General features: G+C 32.9%; 1 protein-coding gene and 2 non-coding genes across 3 annotated transcripts; all 3 read left to right on the top strand.

The window, feature by feature from the left end:
• Positions 1-406: 406 nt before the first annotated feature.
• LOC140040949 (eIF5-mimic protein 2-A-like) lies at positions 407-14,508 on the top strand. Its single transcript, XM_072087252.1, has 13 exons — positions 407-446; positions 6,604-6,855; positions 7,184-7,296; positions 7,458-7,523; positions 8,023-8,158; positions 8,418-8,527; positions 9,142-9,228; positions 9,511-9,594; positions 9,977-10,123; positions 10,659-10,730; positions 11,709-11,775; positions 12,444-12,569; positions 13,152-14,508. The coding sequence occupies exons 2-13, from the start codon at positions 6,615-6,617 to the stop codon at positions 13,184-13,186; spliced, it is 1,284 nt and encodes a 427-aa protein (XP_071943353.1). The 5' UTR covers positions 407-446; positions 6,604-6,614; the 3' UTR covers positions 13,187-14,508.
• On the top strand, positions 11,036-11,104 carry LOC140041322 (small nucleolar RNA SNORD57). The gene has a single exon (XR_011842927.1). It is a non-coding gene; the product is annotated as a small nucleolar RNA SNORD57 (small nucleolar RNA).
• LOC140041323 (small nucleolar RNA SNORD57) lies at positions 12,761-12,828 on the top strand. Its single transcript, XR_011842928.1, has one exon. It is a non-coding gene; the product is annotated as a small nucleolar RNA SNORD57 (small nucleolar RNA).
• Positions 14,509-15,277: the final 769 nt, after the last annotated feature.

Below are 15,277 nucleotides of genomic sequence, written 5' to 3'. Positions count from 1 at the left end.
TTCTGCAATTTTAAATTTCAAATTGATATTAACATTTTAATTAAAGAATTTAAAATAAAGAATTCTATTTAAGTCATATTTTAATTTGCTGTTTTATCTTTATGTTTATTTATTCAAAGATATGCACGTTTTTAAAAAACAAAGTTAAAAATAGTCTGATACCCGGAAAGAACCCGGAAAAGGTTATACTCGGGGTATACACACCTAATAAAATTTGGTAAAACATTAGAATCATTCTTTTTATTGCTTTTAATAAATATAATTTATAATATTATAAAATATTATTATTTATTTATTATTTTTCTATAATCAATGAGTTTTACAATTTTAATACAAATAATTTAACAAAAAATAGGTAAAGTCATGTTGACCCCTAAACCGTTTTGTCTTTACTTCCCCGTTTCATTGTCGTTGAAAAAAGAGCATTTTTTTAATCTAAAGGACACGTGAGTTGCCTTATTTCTTTAAATATTCTACTTTGAAAACATTTCATGTCATATTTGTTACTACATTATATTCTCTAATATATATTTATTACATTTGTATGACCGGTTTTTATACAAATTATAGTTTTAATGAACAATGAGTAATAAATTATGGGTGTTGTCTGACAAGAATCTGTAGGCCGAAGCCAAGTATTCTTTTTGTGTGAACAAGGAAAGAGAAAGCCTCATTCGGGTGTCCAAGACCGGATTGGCTTTCATTTAAGACTAGGCTATTTAGAAACTTTGTAGGCTTTATGTTTTGTCATTTCAATTACTGTATTTTATGTTATTAAAGTATGATTTTATTGTTTAATTAATGAAATTATAGTTTTTTTAGGCTTTAATTCAAATTAAAAAGAGTAAAAATAAAAAAATGGATTTTCAGTTATTTCTTTTGGATCAGGTGCCGTTTTCGGCCACCTCGACTTATATGGACTATACCATTATTTTGATAGGGGTGTGGTGTATTATGTTTTATGTAGAGAAGGGTGTCTATTAATGGGAAGACAATACAATTGTTCTGTTATGTAACCTACAGTACAAACTACAAGTAGGGATAACGATGTAAAATTAAAAGTTAATATTTTGCAAACAAATTATACATTGCCTGTTAGTATTTTGTATCAATATTATAATAAAGAAAGAATTATGAAAATATGACTTGTAGTTTTCGAAATATAGGGTTTTAAACATCGCCGAAAATGATCGTTTTTAGCCACGAACGATGTAAACAAATTGCGCCCCCAGTCGACAATTGTATGAACTAGTCATTTTTCGTAAAAATAATTATATAAAATCACGGTTTTAAGTAATATATTTTGTATATCAACATTGTAAAATTCAATCAAATATGATGATACTTATTTATTATATAAAAAAGAGTGTTTATTTAACCTCATTCAAAGAATTTCAATGCATTATTTTCCCGTGTAATTGGACTGGCCTGACACCATGTGACTTCACGGCACTTGCGAGAAAATTATTCCGCTGTGTGTTGATTCGCGTCAACCAATCAAAGGGCGAGAATCCAAAATCGTTCAACCGTGAGACATGCGGAGCGGTCGAATGCGAAGGTTTGATTGGCTTGCGATGACATCATACCATAAAATGGCGTTTTTGTAGTTGAGCCTCTCGGAATTTTCCAAAAATTATTTTTAAAATGGACAAAACAGCTATTTTTCATGGTATATGGGCTGTTACTATGAAATATTCGAATTATATAGACCTCATATCGGGATAAAACTGTTTTTTTAGCACTTAAAATTAATATTTTTCTTAGTAACAAGCACATGGTATGTGGAACTATATTATCTTGGTGTAGGAATAAAATACATTTTGAGGTCATAAGAGGCTCAACTACAAAAATAAGGTTGAAAATGGTAGGTCATTGAGCCTTCCGAGGGTTTCGTAGTAAACAAAAGCTATACGCGCTAGGCGATAACGATCTTTTAACCACTATATTAACATTTTTGGTTGAATGAAATGGAAATAAAAAATACTTGATCTTATAGAATAATAGGTAAATGAATATTTACTCAAAAGGATATTTTCATAATTAATTTATTTTCAGAATAATTACCTAATAAAAAGTGTTTACCAAAGTAAAAAAATACCGCGTCAATGACATTGCGCGCATAGTAACGTGCGCGCTGTTTAATCGTGGTAATGAAAATGGAGTCAGCTCTCGGTATCCCTACTACAAGGAACAATACAGAACATCAAAAACTAGCATTTTAAAAAGGCATGTTATTATTAGGTAGGCCTAGTGTTAGGGAATGCCAAGATTTTGTAACAATATTACTATATTACAATATTATTATATTATATTAAGATATTTTATATAAAACTAATTTTATAGACAAATTTAATGAAGAACCATCTACTAACTGGATAAAGCCATTTAGGAAAAATAATAAACAAGTTGATCATAACGAGTGGTTTTCAAAGGCACAATGCAAAACGAAATTCCATGCAAAACACAACGTTAACGGAATATACTATGTATAAAGGAACCAAACCTTGAACAATATTTGTTAGATAAAACTAATTTTAAGAGTATCAATTTAAAATTTAAAGCAAGATCAAACTCTCTAGATCTTGAGGGTCGTAGAAAATCCTGATCAAATCATGACACAGGATTATGTAAGATGTGTAGTACAAACGAAAAAGAAACAGTAAACCATTTTGTTATTTAAATGTCCTTCATTAAACTCTGTTAGACAATAATTAAGTATGTACCGGGATAATTTTAATTGTGGACCTCAGTTAAAACACCACTTTATGCTAGACAATTTATTCACTGAAAATGAAACATTAGGAAAAATCTTTGATTTTTATTGTAAAACATATTTAATGAAAGCATGGGTTACTAGATCTACAATGTTATCCACATTACCTCTCTCAACTAATTGATTAATATAGTAAACAAGCTACATACATCTCTATGAGGATGTATCTGTAAGTTTTATTTCTTAGGCCTATCCTGTATTTTTGTTGTTCTGTTTTAATTTTTGTAGTTATATATATTGTACAATTTACGTATTATGTATTTTCATACAGATCTATAAATTAATTAACTAGTTTACATTTTGTTTTGATGTTATGTATTAGTATTTAGAACTTTGTGGCTTATGTTATTTGTAATTTTGTCTGTAAATTGGATGCACCATTAACTGATAAATGTGTGACACCGATATAAAGGTGATTCCTATGAATAAATAAATAAATAAAAACTATATAAGTAGGTATACTTACTTATTATATATAAAAACTAAACTAAACACTACAGTATAATCAAAATTAAAGCATATTAAATACTAGGCCTATGTTATTCCTATCTAGATTTAAACACTTTAAATTTTTGTACAATCGGATTCGAAATTAGAAAATCTTAAATACTACAATACAATCGGAATTAAAACATCCTAAATACTACATTACAATCGGTTAAATTACCTAAACTCTATAATGTTGTGAAATATGTACGAATGTTGGCAAATGCATTCTAATCGGCCCAATCCTATCGGTAGATAAATCATATTTTTTATTTTCTTGAACTAAACATAAATAAAACGAAAGAAATAAGGATTGATTTTCGAAAACATAATTGGTCTGACAGTATACATTAATTAAAGTAAAGGAAGTAGAGATTGTTAACAATTATTGATAAGTATCTGGCAGTAGTGTTTGACTAAAGCTAAATGGGTGGACATGTTGATCGTAGTTAAGAGGTTAAATACAAGGCTGTACTGCTTGAGGAAACTCGGTTCTTTGGGGTAAAGCAGGATATTTGTACTATAGAATGTTTATGTTTTACTAATCAGTGATGTTCTATTTTGGCATATTGTATATTGGGCTAGGAATATCAGTAAGGGAATGTAAGGGGGATAAAGACCGAATTGAGAAGGTGCTGGGTAGAGCGTGGAAAGTAATTGGTTTGTCTAGTATGCAAATGCTTGACTCGTTCTACAGCGAACAGCTTGCCGATGTATTCCATGCTATATTGGAAGACACCAATCATCCTCTTCATGGCGACATTATCAGCTCCGTTTTACATTCGCTATTATAACGTTTTGATGCAAACGTTGTTCAATTAAAACATGTATTTCTACACAGAAACGTTTAAAAACGTGTTTAAAACATTTTAGAAAGACCAAACCTAAAAACATGCAATGTCAAACGCTGTGTTTTCTGGGAACAAAATGGTACAGATTCACTGACAAAATTATAATGTTTATTGTTTTACTGATTACCTAATAACATGGAGTAAAGAATTTTACTCCATGCTAATAATCAGTATGTGATAAATGTACTACTGTCATCTTTATTAAATGTACTACTGTGTTATCGTTAGGTAAATTATATTTTTTATTTGTAGGCCTAACTGGAATAAAAACTTTCTTTATATACTTTCTGTATCTATAAACCTGTAAAAATTATATAGAAATAAAGAGCCATAATATACTGCATTAACTTGAAAACTGAAATTAATTCTACAGCATGCAGGGCGTAGTTGTTTTCCCTTTGTTGCTGAAACAACAAGAAAAACAAAAGAACAAAAGGAGCAGTATTTTAACACATGAACACACTCAATTAATAAATGGGACACCCCTATTTTCCCATCTTTTTATAATGGTATAGTCCATACAAGTCGAGGTGGCCGAAAACGGCACCTGATCCTTTCTTTTTAAACTGTTTCTCTGTGTGCGTTTATGCTATCTGGATTATACTTTGAATAAGAATGAGGCCAACCGAATCGGATTCCAACTTGAAATGAAACATAGAATGCAGGATTGCATCACATTTCAAAATATTTATTTTGGACGTTTTTTGGAAAATAATACATATATATCACTTTAAAAACATTAAACCATGTCATTCCTTGTCTTAAATGTACGTTTTATGGTAAATTATGATAAAAAGTGAGAAACAATGCACTACCTAAGTAGCTCGCGGCGATCGACCTCTCGTGGACGGTCTTAGGCCTAGCCTAGCTAGGCTTAGTTTTGTAGGCCTAACTGGTAAACATCGGTAACGTACGAACATCGTACGCTAGCTATATACCTAGCCTGACGTTGTATAGTTGCTGCATTAATTGTCTTTCTATTTTTGCCAGACTCCGTTGATACAAATTGGGGAAAACCCGGTATTTTCGCTGAAAAGTTAGGAGTCTTCCATTTGTTTTGGCCTCACGATCGATCGAAAAGTGGGCGATTTACAGGTGAAAAACAAAAATATCAATCCGCGCGCAATGCATTTTGGGATTTATAGCGGGCTGCTATAATTATTAGAATCGACTTATTTTTCACATTTTTAACCGTTTAACACTTTGACTGCCAGAGGTTTTTCCAGTTAGAAACTGCCACCGCCAGCGTTTTTAGCCCAATTCGATGTTTTTATTAAAGCTGATTGAAACCATGTATGTGATCTGATTTATATGTAATTTAGACTAAAATAATCATAAAGATTTTAGCTTTACATTGGTACCAAGAACGATTTTTAAATCGCAATATGTAAATCGTAATAGTAAAATGAAAGTAACCCACTTTTTGAATTTTTCGTAGTTTCGCGCAAGAAAGTCGAGATAATCGCGATTTTGTGCAAGACATCACAATATGAAAATATCGCCCGGTGAGATCAACAAACAACGAAAAAGTTACTTACACGGCACCGATAGGCCTATAAAAACAAGTTATCACTATCGAAAAATGTATTACATTTTATAAATCATAAATCTTACATCAATGTTTCGCCAAAATCCACATAGTAAAGACACCAGGCCTAGTTAACCAGGCCTAAAGTTGGTCCGGAACCGTTTTACGACTAGGGCTAGGCTATAGCCTAGTACTACTAGCCTAGGCCTAAGAGATAATAAACTGATGATAATAACCATACCATTTCAAAACAAGTTTGTTGCGTGAAACTCGGTCACTTTCAGTAAAACACCAAAACAATTAGGGTATACATACAATAATAAAATTAAAGACTTCATATTGAAAATGACTCCATTATTTTTTATTCAGATAACAAACAAACATGTCAATCCACAAAAACCTTTGTAATGCTTCGGCGGCATAGCTAGCGCGCGACCGATACACAATGCGCCAAGCCATCGCTCTACGCGCTACTGTGATGCGCGGTGTTTGTTATTTCGACAGGTACCATTTTGACAGTCGTTCGTAACCAGATTAGTTACTTTCAAATTGTAAAATATTGACGGTCCAGACCGAATATAGTGTTCATATTTTTAGTATATACCAATAATTAACCTATCTACCGGATTTAGTAAAAAAACGCGAAAAACGAAGATCTTCGTTTTTGGCAGTCAAGCGTTGTGTTTCCAAAAACGAAGATCTTCGTGTTTGGCAGTCAAAGTGTTAAAGACGAAAAAAGTTATCGCAATAGGACCATATAGTATTATTTTTACATTAAATATAGTTTGTGATCTTAAATTAGATCTAAAAAACGTAGGGACAGGGGGCTTTAACTATAATACTGTTATGCTACAGTACTAAAAAGGTTATATACAGTAGATAACATATTTTCATTTTTAGATACAAGATACAAAGAAATGTCTGTTTTCAGGTTTTATTAAAATTTCTTGGGTGTTTTTTTTTAGAAACGAGTTTTATGAATAATCAAAGGCCGAAAAAACCAACACTGACAGGACAACGGATCAAGGTCCGAAAAAGGGATGAGAAAGAAAAATACGACCCTAGTGGATTTCGTGATGCAATTGTACAGGGGCTTAACGCAGCAGGAACTGATCTGGCCCAAGTAGCTAAATTCCTTGACACCCAGGGACACAAGCTTGACTACCGCCGCTACGCAGAGCCTCTATTTGATATTTTGATAGCTGGAGGAATTCTTGGTATGCTAACAAAAAGAACTTTCAATTTGTGACTTGCCTGTATTAATTGTGTTAGTCTCTTCTAGACGTTGAATCCACCAATCCCTGTTAAAGAAGAGTGAGGACGAGCATCTTAATGTCCCTATACATTATGTATGAATTTATGACATTACTACTTACTATGTTGAAAGGTTCAAATAATTACATCCTCTGTACCAAACACATACATAAGAATGTAATCTATGTAATGTCTGTTGAGTGATTTTTGAAAAATTATAGTCCATAATATAAACTTGTTAGATGTATATAATTGAGTAAGATAATTTTATGAAATTATCTATTTTTGCAGCACCAGGAGGAACGCTTGTGGAAGATGGAGACAAGACTAAGGTCTCACGGAGTGATGTCAGCCTCTTCGCTCAAGAGGAAAATGTGGCATCCATTCGGAAATATTCCCATGAGGTAAAATAATCTATGGGCATATGAATTTCCAGGAAGGCCTATCTGGTATTCGGAATGTGTTTTTAACAATAAAAAGGAATTGGGAACCTTTTAGAAAACTCTGGTATTGGGAGAGTTTCTAGTTTTCAGAGATTTCTTCATTAATTTACTATCTTCTGTAGGTATTCATCAAGGTGACCAGACGCTATAAATATCTGGAAAGATTATTGGAAGATGAGATGAAGAAGGTAAGTTGTAAGCAATAGCCTTTAAAAAAAAAACCTAGTACATCTTTCAAGAAGATTTAGGGGATTACCCCGATGTACTAGTACACACACATCCACTCATCACTTATCATAACTCATCATGAGGTCTCCTTGATTGATGCGCTACTTCGGCTCACTCACTCTATGGTTCTGATGGTAAAACGAGTCTTCTCGGATGAGCACTATAAACCGTAGGTCCAGTGTACACATCTAGCTCATGTGCACTTTAAAGAACCTAGTACATCTTTTGAGATGAGTAGGGGGTTACCCCAGTGTACTAGAACAGCCACTGATCATAACTGAGCCCTCTGAGAGACCAGTCTTTGACTGAAGAGGTTTTTTTTTTTTGCTTACCCAGTTTGAATAAATAATAAATCAATTTAAATATAAAAATCATGTGCTGGTCCTCCTGACTGTAACCTGTACACTAGAAATAATGATAGTGAATCTCTCAAGTCCTGTATCTGTTTGTATGTTGTAGATCCTGATGTTCTTGAAGGGTTTTACTGAGTCTGATCGCAACAAGCTGGCTATGCTGACTGGAATCTTCTTGTCCGCTGGTCTGATTCCTGCAAATTGCTTGGCAAGTTTATTTCAAGAGCACTTGGTTAAAGAAGGTACTTTATTCCCTATTTTTGTATTGTTAAATTTATTAATTTATAACCGCAAACTTTATCAACACCATATATGGGCATATTATCACCATATGTGGACACATCACAATTTGTTTGTCAAACTAGTTTGATATGTAGACAGAGCTTAAACTTTCAAACACACAGTAGTCTTACCTGCTCGAACACTTTGTATGAGATTGTGATTTCCTTATACCGGTATTTGCATACTAATTCTGTTTATTCAATTGATTGATTTCAACAGGTATTTCTGTAGAGTTTGCCATTGTGCTCTTTAGAACATGGTTTCTGGACAAAGACATAAACAGCATTGCAGCCACTCTGCGAAAGGCAGAGTTGGAAAAGAAGCTTATGGTTAGTAATATTAACAGTTTTATGATCTTATTATGTAGCAGAAATACTTAACAGTGTACACATTTGGCTCATGTGCACTTTAAAGAACCTAGTACATCTTTAGAGACGAGTAAGTGGTTACTCCAGTGTACTAGTAAATTTATAATTCCCAGCAATGTTTTAACTGTATATATGAACTGCTTTATAAGTTGTTTTGTGACTCTGCAATTTGGTAGTAGTCACTCTCATACTGTACATTTAAAAGTAACACATCCAAATGCCAACTTTAAGTCAATGGCTACCAGATGTCTCTGTGAGATGGTTATTTGAACCAGTACCAGTACACACACAGCCACTGTCACACACAGACACTTATCATAACTCATCAAGAGGGCCTCTTGATTGTCAGCATACGCTGTTTAGGATCACCCTAGGGTGAAACAAAAATTTTAAAATACACAAGAGTACAATCTGAACTACCTAAAAGAACTGATGATTTATCCGAGTCTTCTAATCTATCATGGACAATATATTCTTTCACTTTTTCTAATTTATATATGTATTTAGTTTAGTGAATTTAGAGTATAGCTGAAACAGCATTGGATTGACTGTTATTGATATCTCTGTATTTGTAGCATATTTTTCCTGCCAATAAGCGCACGGATGAGAATTTTGCACTTCACTTTGAAGCAGCAGGCTTGGAATCGCTCGTCAACTATCAGGTATGTTAATGTATGTAAAAGCAGTAATGCTAAAGAATAAGCCAGTTATCAGTCTCAAAATACTAAGAAACCTAATGTTTGTACTCTGCAATGAAATGTGATAAAACTAATTAAGGTTCTTGTGAAAAGTGCTTCAAATTTGTAATATGTAAGATGTTTCTTTTTTCAACTGTATGTGCATGTTAAATTCATTCAGCCGTATTGCCTGACTTTAATATTACCCGTGTATATATACTGGTTTTAATTTTCTAAATTGAAATTTGGTGGGGTTTTTTTTTGCAGAAAGCCTTGCAACAAGCAGGTATTAAGAATGAAATGGTGTCTGAGCTTAAAGAGTATATAGAAAATGAAAGGCCACTTAAAGAGGTAAGCCAGTGTTATCCAGCTTCATGAATAAAGAAAGATGAGGGCGTATCAATTTTATCTCTAGTGCGTTGAGGGACTAGTACTGGTCCGCCGTACCATGCCGAGAGTGTTAAAGAGTCTGCTATCCAATTGATTTTGAACAAATACCATGAAAGCTTCAGTGTTCTAAGGGTTCGAACATCTGCAAATCAGACGGAAGGTTGTGGGTTCGAAACTCGGTTGCTGGACCTTTTTCATTCTCGCAGATTTCCTCATCTTTATCGTTTGAAATTATATATATTCATATAAATTTGTATTCTTGTTAACAAATATATATTATAAATAATGATAAATGTTTATTATGAGTAAATTTAATACATTTAAATAAACAATATTTTATCAGATGGAAGCATACATCTCTGAGACGATGTTGAAGCATAATATTCCAGAGCCAGAGGTTGCAAAACTGCTGTGGAAAACCATAATGGCTGCTCAGGAATGGAGTAAGAAAGACGACCAGATAACAGAACAGGTCACTAAACATCTCAAGGTATATAATAGTAATCATAATCATACTCCAATTATCTCTTTATATACAGTTTAACCTCCGTTATTGGCTCCCCCTCCCTTAACGGACGCACTTTCAAAAGCCTGTTCGTTCCTCCTATCTAATTAGTGCATATGGTACCTCCCGTAAGCGGCCACCTCTCGTAAGCGGCCGCAGTCGCATTTTTTGCTAAAATACTTTTTTTGTTTCGTAAATTACCTCCCGGGGGTTGAATCATTCCTCAGTTCATAATTTTTTTTTTTTACCATATTTAATGAAGGTGATCCATCCAGCAATTGCTGTAGAAGTTCACAAGACAAACATATACACAAGATGCTCTACATAAACAAAGTCTTATTACATGTTTTTGAAAGTAGAGTTGTAATTTTGTCCTTGGAAAAAATCCTGACATGTGACGGGACTTGAACCCAGGACCCTTGGTGTGGTAGTCAAGCATCATAACCACCAAGCAAAAACACAACTCCACTATTGAACAAATACATAATTTACTCTTTATTTAATTCAATTTATTTTCTAGATGTATGCGCCATTATTTGAAGCCTTTACAACTAAAGCAACGTCTGAGATCAGTTTGATTTTGAAAATACAGGTGAGTCCATAATTGTTACACTACACGCAGAATCTACTTAAAAAACCTATGCTTACACTTGCAGTTGCATAGTGTTAACACTGAGGTTGCATTGTGTTAACACTCAAGTTGCATGGTGTTAACACTCAAGTTGCATGGTGTTAACACTCAAGTTGCATGGTGTTAACACTCAAGTTGCATGGTGTTAACACTCACGTTGCATGGTGTTAACACTCAAGTTGCATGGTGTCAACACTCAAGTTACATGGTGTCAACACTCAAGTTGCATGGTGTTAACACTTAAGTTGCATGGTGTTAATGTACGTTGCAAATGATGAGCTTTTTACTACCTGACTTTAAAACTGGAGGTAAAACTGATTTAATGAGCCTGATGCAAAGATAATTATAAAAATAATGACTAGAAATATTTATATTTTTCAAAGCTTTTCTACAATTTGCCTCTTGTTTGTTGTAATCAATTTTGTTTTTATCATTCTTTTCATATATATTTATTTTGCATTTTTTATATTACAATTTTGTATATGTAACAACAGATCTCGGGACCGTTCTATGGTCACCACCAGGTAGGCTTACTTCATCAAGGCTTCTATGAATGGATGTACTGGTTGGGAGCAGAAAAGCTAGTAGACCATACCCAGTACCGTTTTGATTACGATCAATCGGAAAATTACCTCACGACAATTTTGTATATGCAACAACAGATTACATTCAAACTGCTTTCATTTGTCCTTCACATGTATTTTATTATTTATTTACTGTGTACTTTATTAGCTGCAACATAACATTAATTTTTAGTGACCTTTTTTGAACTTTAATTTGTTTTGCCGCAATAAAGAAATATGAATTTGACCTAGATTTTTTAACTTTAGAACACAGACGGGTAATAACAAAAATGGTGGTTATTTTTAATTTTTAAAAATAATAGGCCCTTGAAATAAGTTGTCCAACAATATTTGATTTATTTTTTTTCTTTTTTAGGAGTATTGTTTCGACAATATGTATCTTATGAAGATGTTCTGTAAGATCTTAATGATCTTTTATCAACGTAAGTGACAACTAAATAATAATACTTGCTGGTACTAAATTGAATTACCAACACAAGTGACTAACTAAATAATAATACTTGCTGGTACTAAATTGAATTGCTATCATAGATTAGCATTTACTTATAACTTGATAATATAGTTTGTCAAGGCAAAGATTTTCGTTATTTTATGCTTGACAGTTGACATTAGGGAGGTTTCGCAAAACGGAAACGTCACACATTTGTGAAACGTTTGAGCTGATCCCCATTTCATGTTCGTAAAGCATATTCGTGTTGACAAATATTGCCAGTCAAATTCATAACTACAAAACTTTGCATATTTTACATTGAATCGAGAATGATTCATGATTATAATATAATTATAGATAATTTATTGAAAACAACTTACTAAAAATGTCAGGTCAATTTTGATAAATAGCAGTTTTTAAAGCCATCGCTCGTTACGCTAGGCCTAGGCAGCCAAGCAGTACGTACCTGCGCTTCATTCAAATTTTGGACGGCATCCTCAATATTTTTTTTACTGGCTTATGAATAAGTGTGTTTTGTTATCGTATTCGTAGTGTTGCGAAACCTATTATCTTATGGAAAATTCTACTACATACTAATTTATTAACTATTTCTCTGCTCCCTCCCTAACCCTCTTTTTTAAATACTATTTATTTTTTTAGTTGATGTTCTGTCTGAGCAGGTGATTGTTAAATGGTATGATGAGTTGCATCTACCTAAAGGCAAGTCGATCTTCATTAAGCAAACAACCAAAATGGTGGAATGGTTGAAAAATGCTGAGGAGGAAGGTATGTTTTTTGACGACATTTGACCTTTATTTTAGAGGACCTTTGACCTGTGTTTTTAGTTTTAGAGGACCTTGCATGTTTGTTATTGATCAGTTGCGTATAACTTGCAACTTAACCCCATATTATAGGTAATATCCACAATAATGGGTCTTAAATATCAAGATTCAATATGCATTGCTAATGACCTAATTTGCATATGATGAGCTTTTTACTACCTGACTTTAAAGTTGGAGGTAAACTGATTTAATGAGCCTGATGCAGCGGTCATTTTTAACATCCTGACTATTACTTAAAAAGCTTTATAAAGCTCTGTTTACACTATCAAACTTGGTTGCCAAAAAATGTGATGTGCCCATATATGGACATGATGAGTTCATATCACTACCATATTTAGTTATATAACTACCATATTTGTGCACATCACACTTTTAAACCTAGTTTGATAGTGTGGACAGAGCTTTAGTTGATAAAAGTGTGAGTACATCATGTTAGTTCAAGCGTTTATTTGCTTAGTTAAAATGCACCAAAATGCTTGAATTATGAAGAAAATCAAATAAAATGTTTTTACAAATGTTTGTTTAGACTCCGAAGAAGAATCAGATGAAGAGGAGAAATAGAGATTTGTTGGTGCTGCATGCTCTAGTCTGGTGGACTGCGCTGTACGTTGATTTAGTGATGTAGAAGATGACAGCAGCATGGGTGTCAGGGCTCTCAAATTTGCATATTATTTGCATAGTTGTTCTTATTTTGGTCAATACCGCTTGTTTAAACGTCAGTTTATGATGTTTGTGATTCAAAAACATAATTTTTAATTCCATCATCAAATGATGAAATTATTTAGCAACAGTAGAAGCAATATCTAGAAATTTAAAACTTCAATGGTATAACCAAGGTTTGCATGCCTTCCTGGTTGTTGAATATGCTGGTTAGTTAATCCATTAACTTATTAGGGACTTGCTTTATACATAAACAATACTGGTACGGATTTCTCCACACAGATTATCATGGTTTGGCAGAATTTGGTTTGTTGATTTTAGATAAAATCTTAGATCTTGTGTAGAGTTGCAAAATTTAGAATATTATTTATAGGGATACACAATAATGGTTGGGTACTTAATCTGGTTGAAATTAAAGATATTAATATGCCTACAGGCTATGTAATACGATAGCTGGCCTAGCAGTCTCGCTTGTCAGGCTGACATTTATTTTAGATAATATAAAAGCGCATGAGTATGTATACAGTGCAATTATACACACAGATAAATATCGTACTTGTCGGTTTAGAATGTCAACCTACGTATTTATAAACCAATTTCTATTTTGCATAAGAGATAAGAAAAAGACATTTGTAAGTCACTGTGTCGTGTTGGATGTAAAAACAAAGTCCACCTTTTTAACCCCACTTGATTTTTCTGTAGTTTTTTATAGTAGATAATGATGCACCAGTGATTACTATTGTTCATGTGTACAATGAAGCAATGAATTGTGGGTATTTATTAACAGTTTTTCAGTCATTGTGTCTACTACATGTTTGTGTCTTGTTTTATGTCTGTTGCCCATATTTGGTGCACTGTTGCCCATATTTGGTGCGCTGTTGCCCATATTTGGCACACTGTTGCCCATATTTGGTGTACTTTTTGTTATGAGTTAATAAACTAAGATTATTCAGAATTTTAAAAAGTTGCATTCATTAAAGTACATTCCTAATAAAATTGAGAAATACATAAATTTCAAATTCATTCAATGATTTCATCAGTTAAACTGTAAAACATTTAATTTACCAAATTATTTGATAATTTTGCTGGTTCACGTTTCTTCCAGTAGTACAATATTTTGATAATTCTTATTAGGTATATTAATTCTGTGACTGAGAGATTCTTTTTGTCCTTTTTTTTTGTGAAAGAAAAATAAAATGGTTTTGATGAATTATTATTTAACTTTGTATGCATTTGTGCTTCTTTTTAACTTTTCATTATTTATGTCTGATAAACATTGTAACATACATTATGCCTGTTTGTGCTGCACACAATTTCTACTATAGAATATAAATCATTTAGCATAAATACGAGCGTGTTGACCAATGACAAGCGAAAGTGCGAATAATTCAGCGCTTGTGATTGGTCAACCCACTTGCGCTATGTCGCGTCTTCGCGTTGCGTCTGAGAACCAAGCGTAAACAAATGAAGCGTGGTGAACTTAACCCAATTCCTCGCCCCCAATTGACTGTTATTCTATATCATATATGAAACTTAAAACTAGTTTGACAAAAAAGTGTGATGTGTCCAAATATGGTAGTGATATGACATCATGTCCCTATATGGGCACATCACATTATTGTCACATAATTTTATGGTCACGATGATTTTGTCAATAATTGGCCGTCAATTTAACACTTTGTTCATCTTTACTTTATAAAGACTTATCGTTTATGGTTATGACCAAGGCCATACGTGCTACAACCTGGAAGATATTAATTTTTATAGTACTACCGATTTTGTTTTTGTAAATAAGTTAGTTCATACTACAATAATATATAAATATACACATTACATGCATTGCATGGATACGAACAGTTTACATCAGAATACAGTGATCTGATATAAAAATACTGTATTGGGTTTCGAACAGAAAATCGCATAATCGCTACCCTATATTAAAATGGAATATTCCAAATAATATCTTGGCCAATAACTAAACCTTTGATAGTG

This window comes from Antedon mediterranea, chromosome 2 (assembly GCF_964355755.1).
Source record: "Antedon mediterranea chromosome 2, ecAntMedi1.1, whole genome shotgun sequence".
Taxonomy (NCBI): domain Eukaryota; kingdom Metazoa; phylum Echinodermata; class Crinoidea; order Comatulida; family Antedonidae; genus Antedon; species Antedon mediterranea.
Note: the sequence above shows the minus strand (reverse complement) of the source record. Positions and strands in the feature narration are given on the sequence as shown.

Coding starts and splice junctions, on each gene's coding strand:
- LOC140040949 (XM_072087252.1), top strand. CDS start 6,615: ATGAATAATCAAAGGCCGAAAAAACCAACACTGACAGGACAACGGATC. Junction 9,595..9,976: donor ATGAAAGGCCACTTAAAGAG/GTAAGCCAGTGT, acceptor ATATTTTATCAG/ATGGAAGCATACATCTCTGA. Junction 11,776..12,443: donor CTTAATGATCTTTTATCAAC/GTAAGTGACAAC, acceptor TTATTTTTTTAG/TTGATGTTCTGTCTGAGCAG.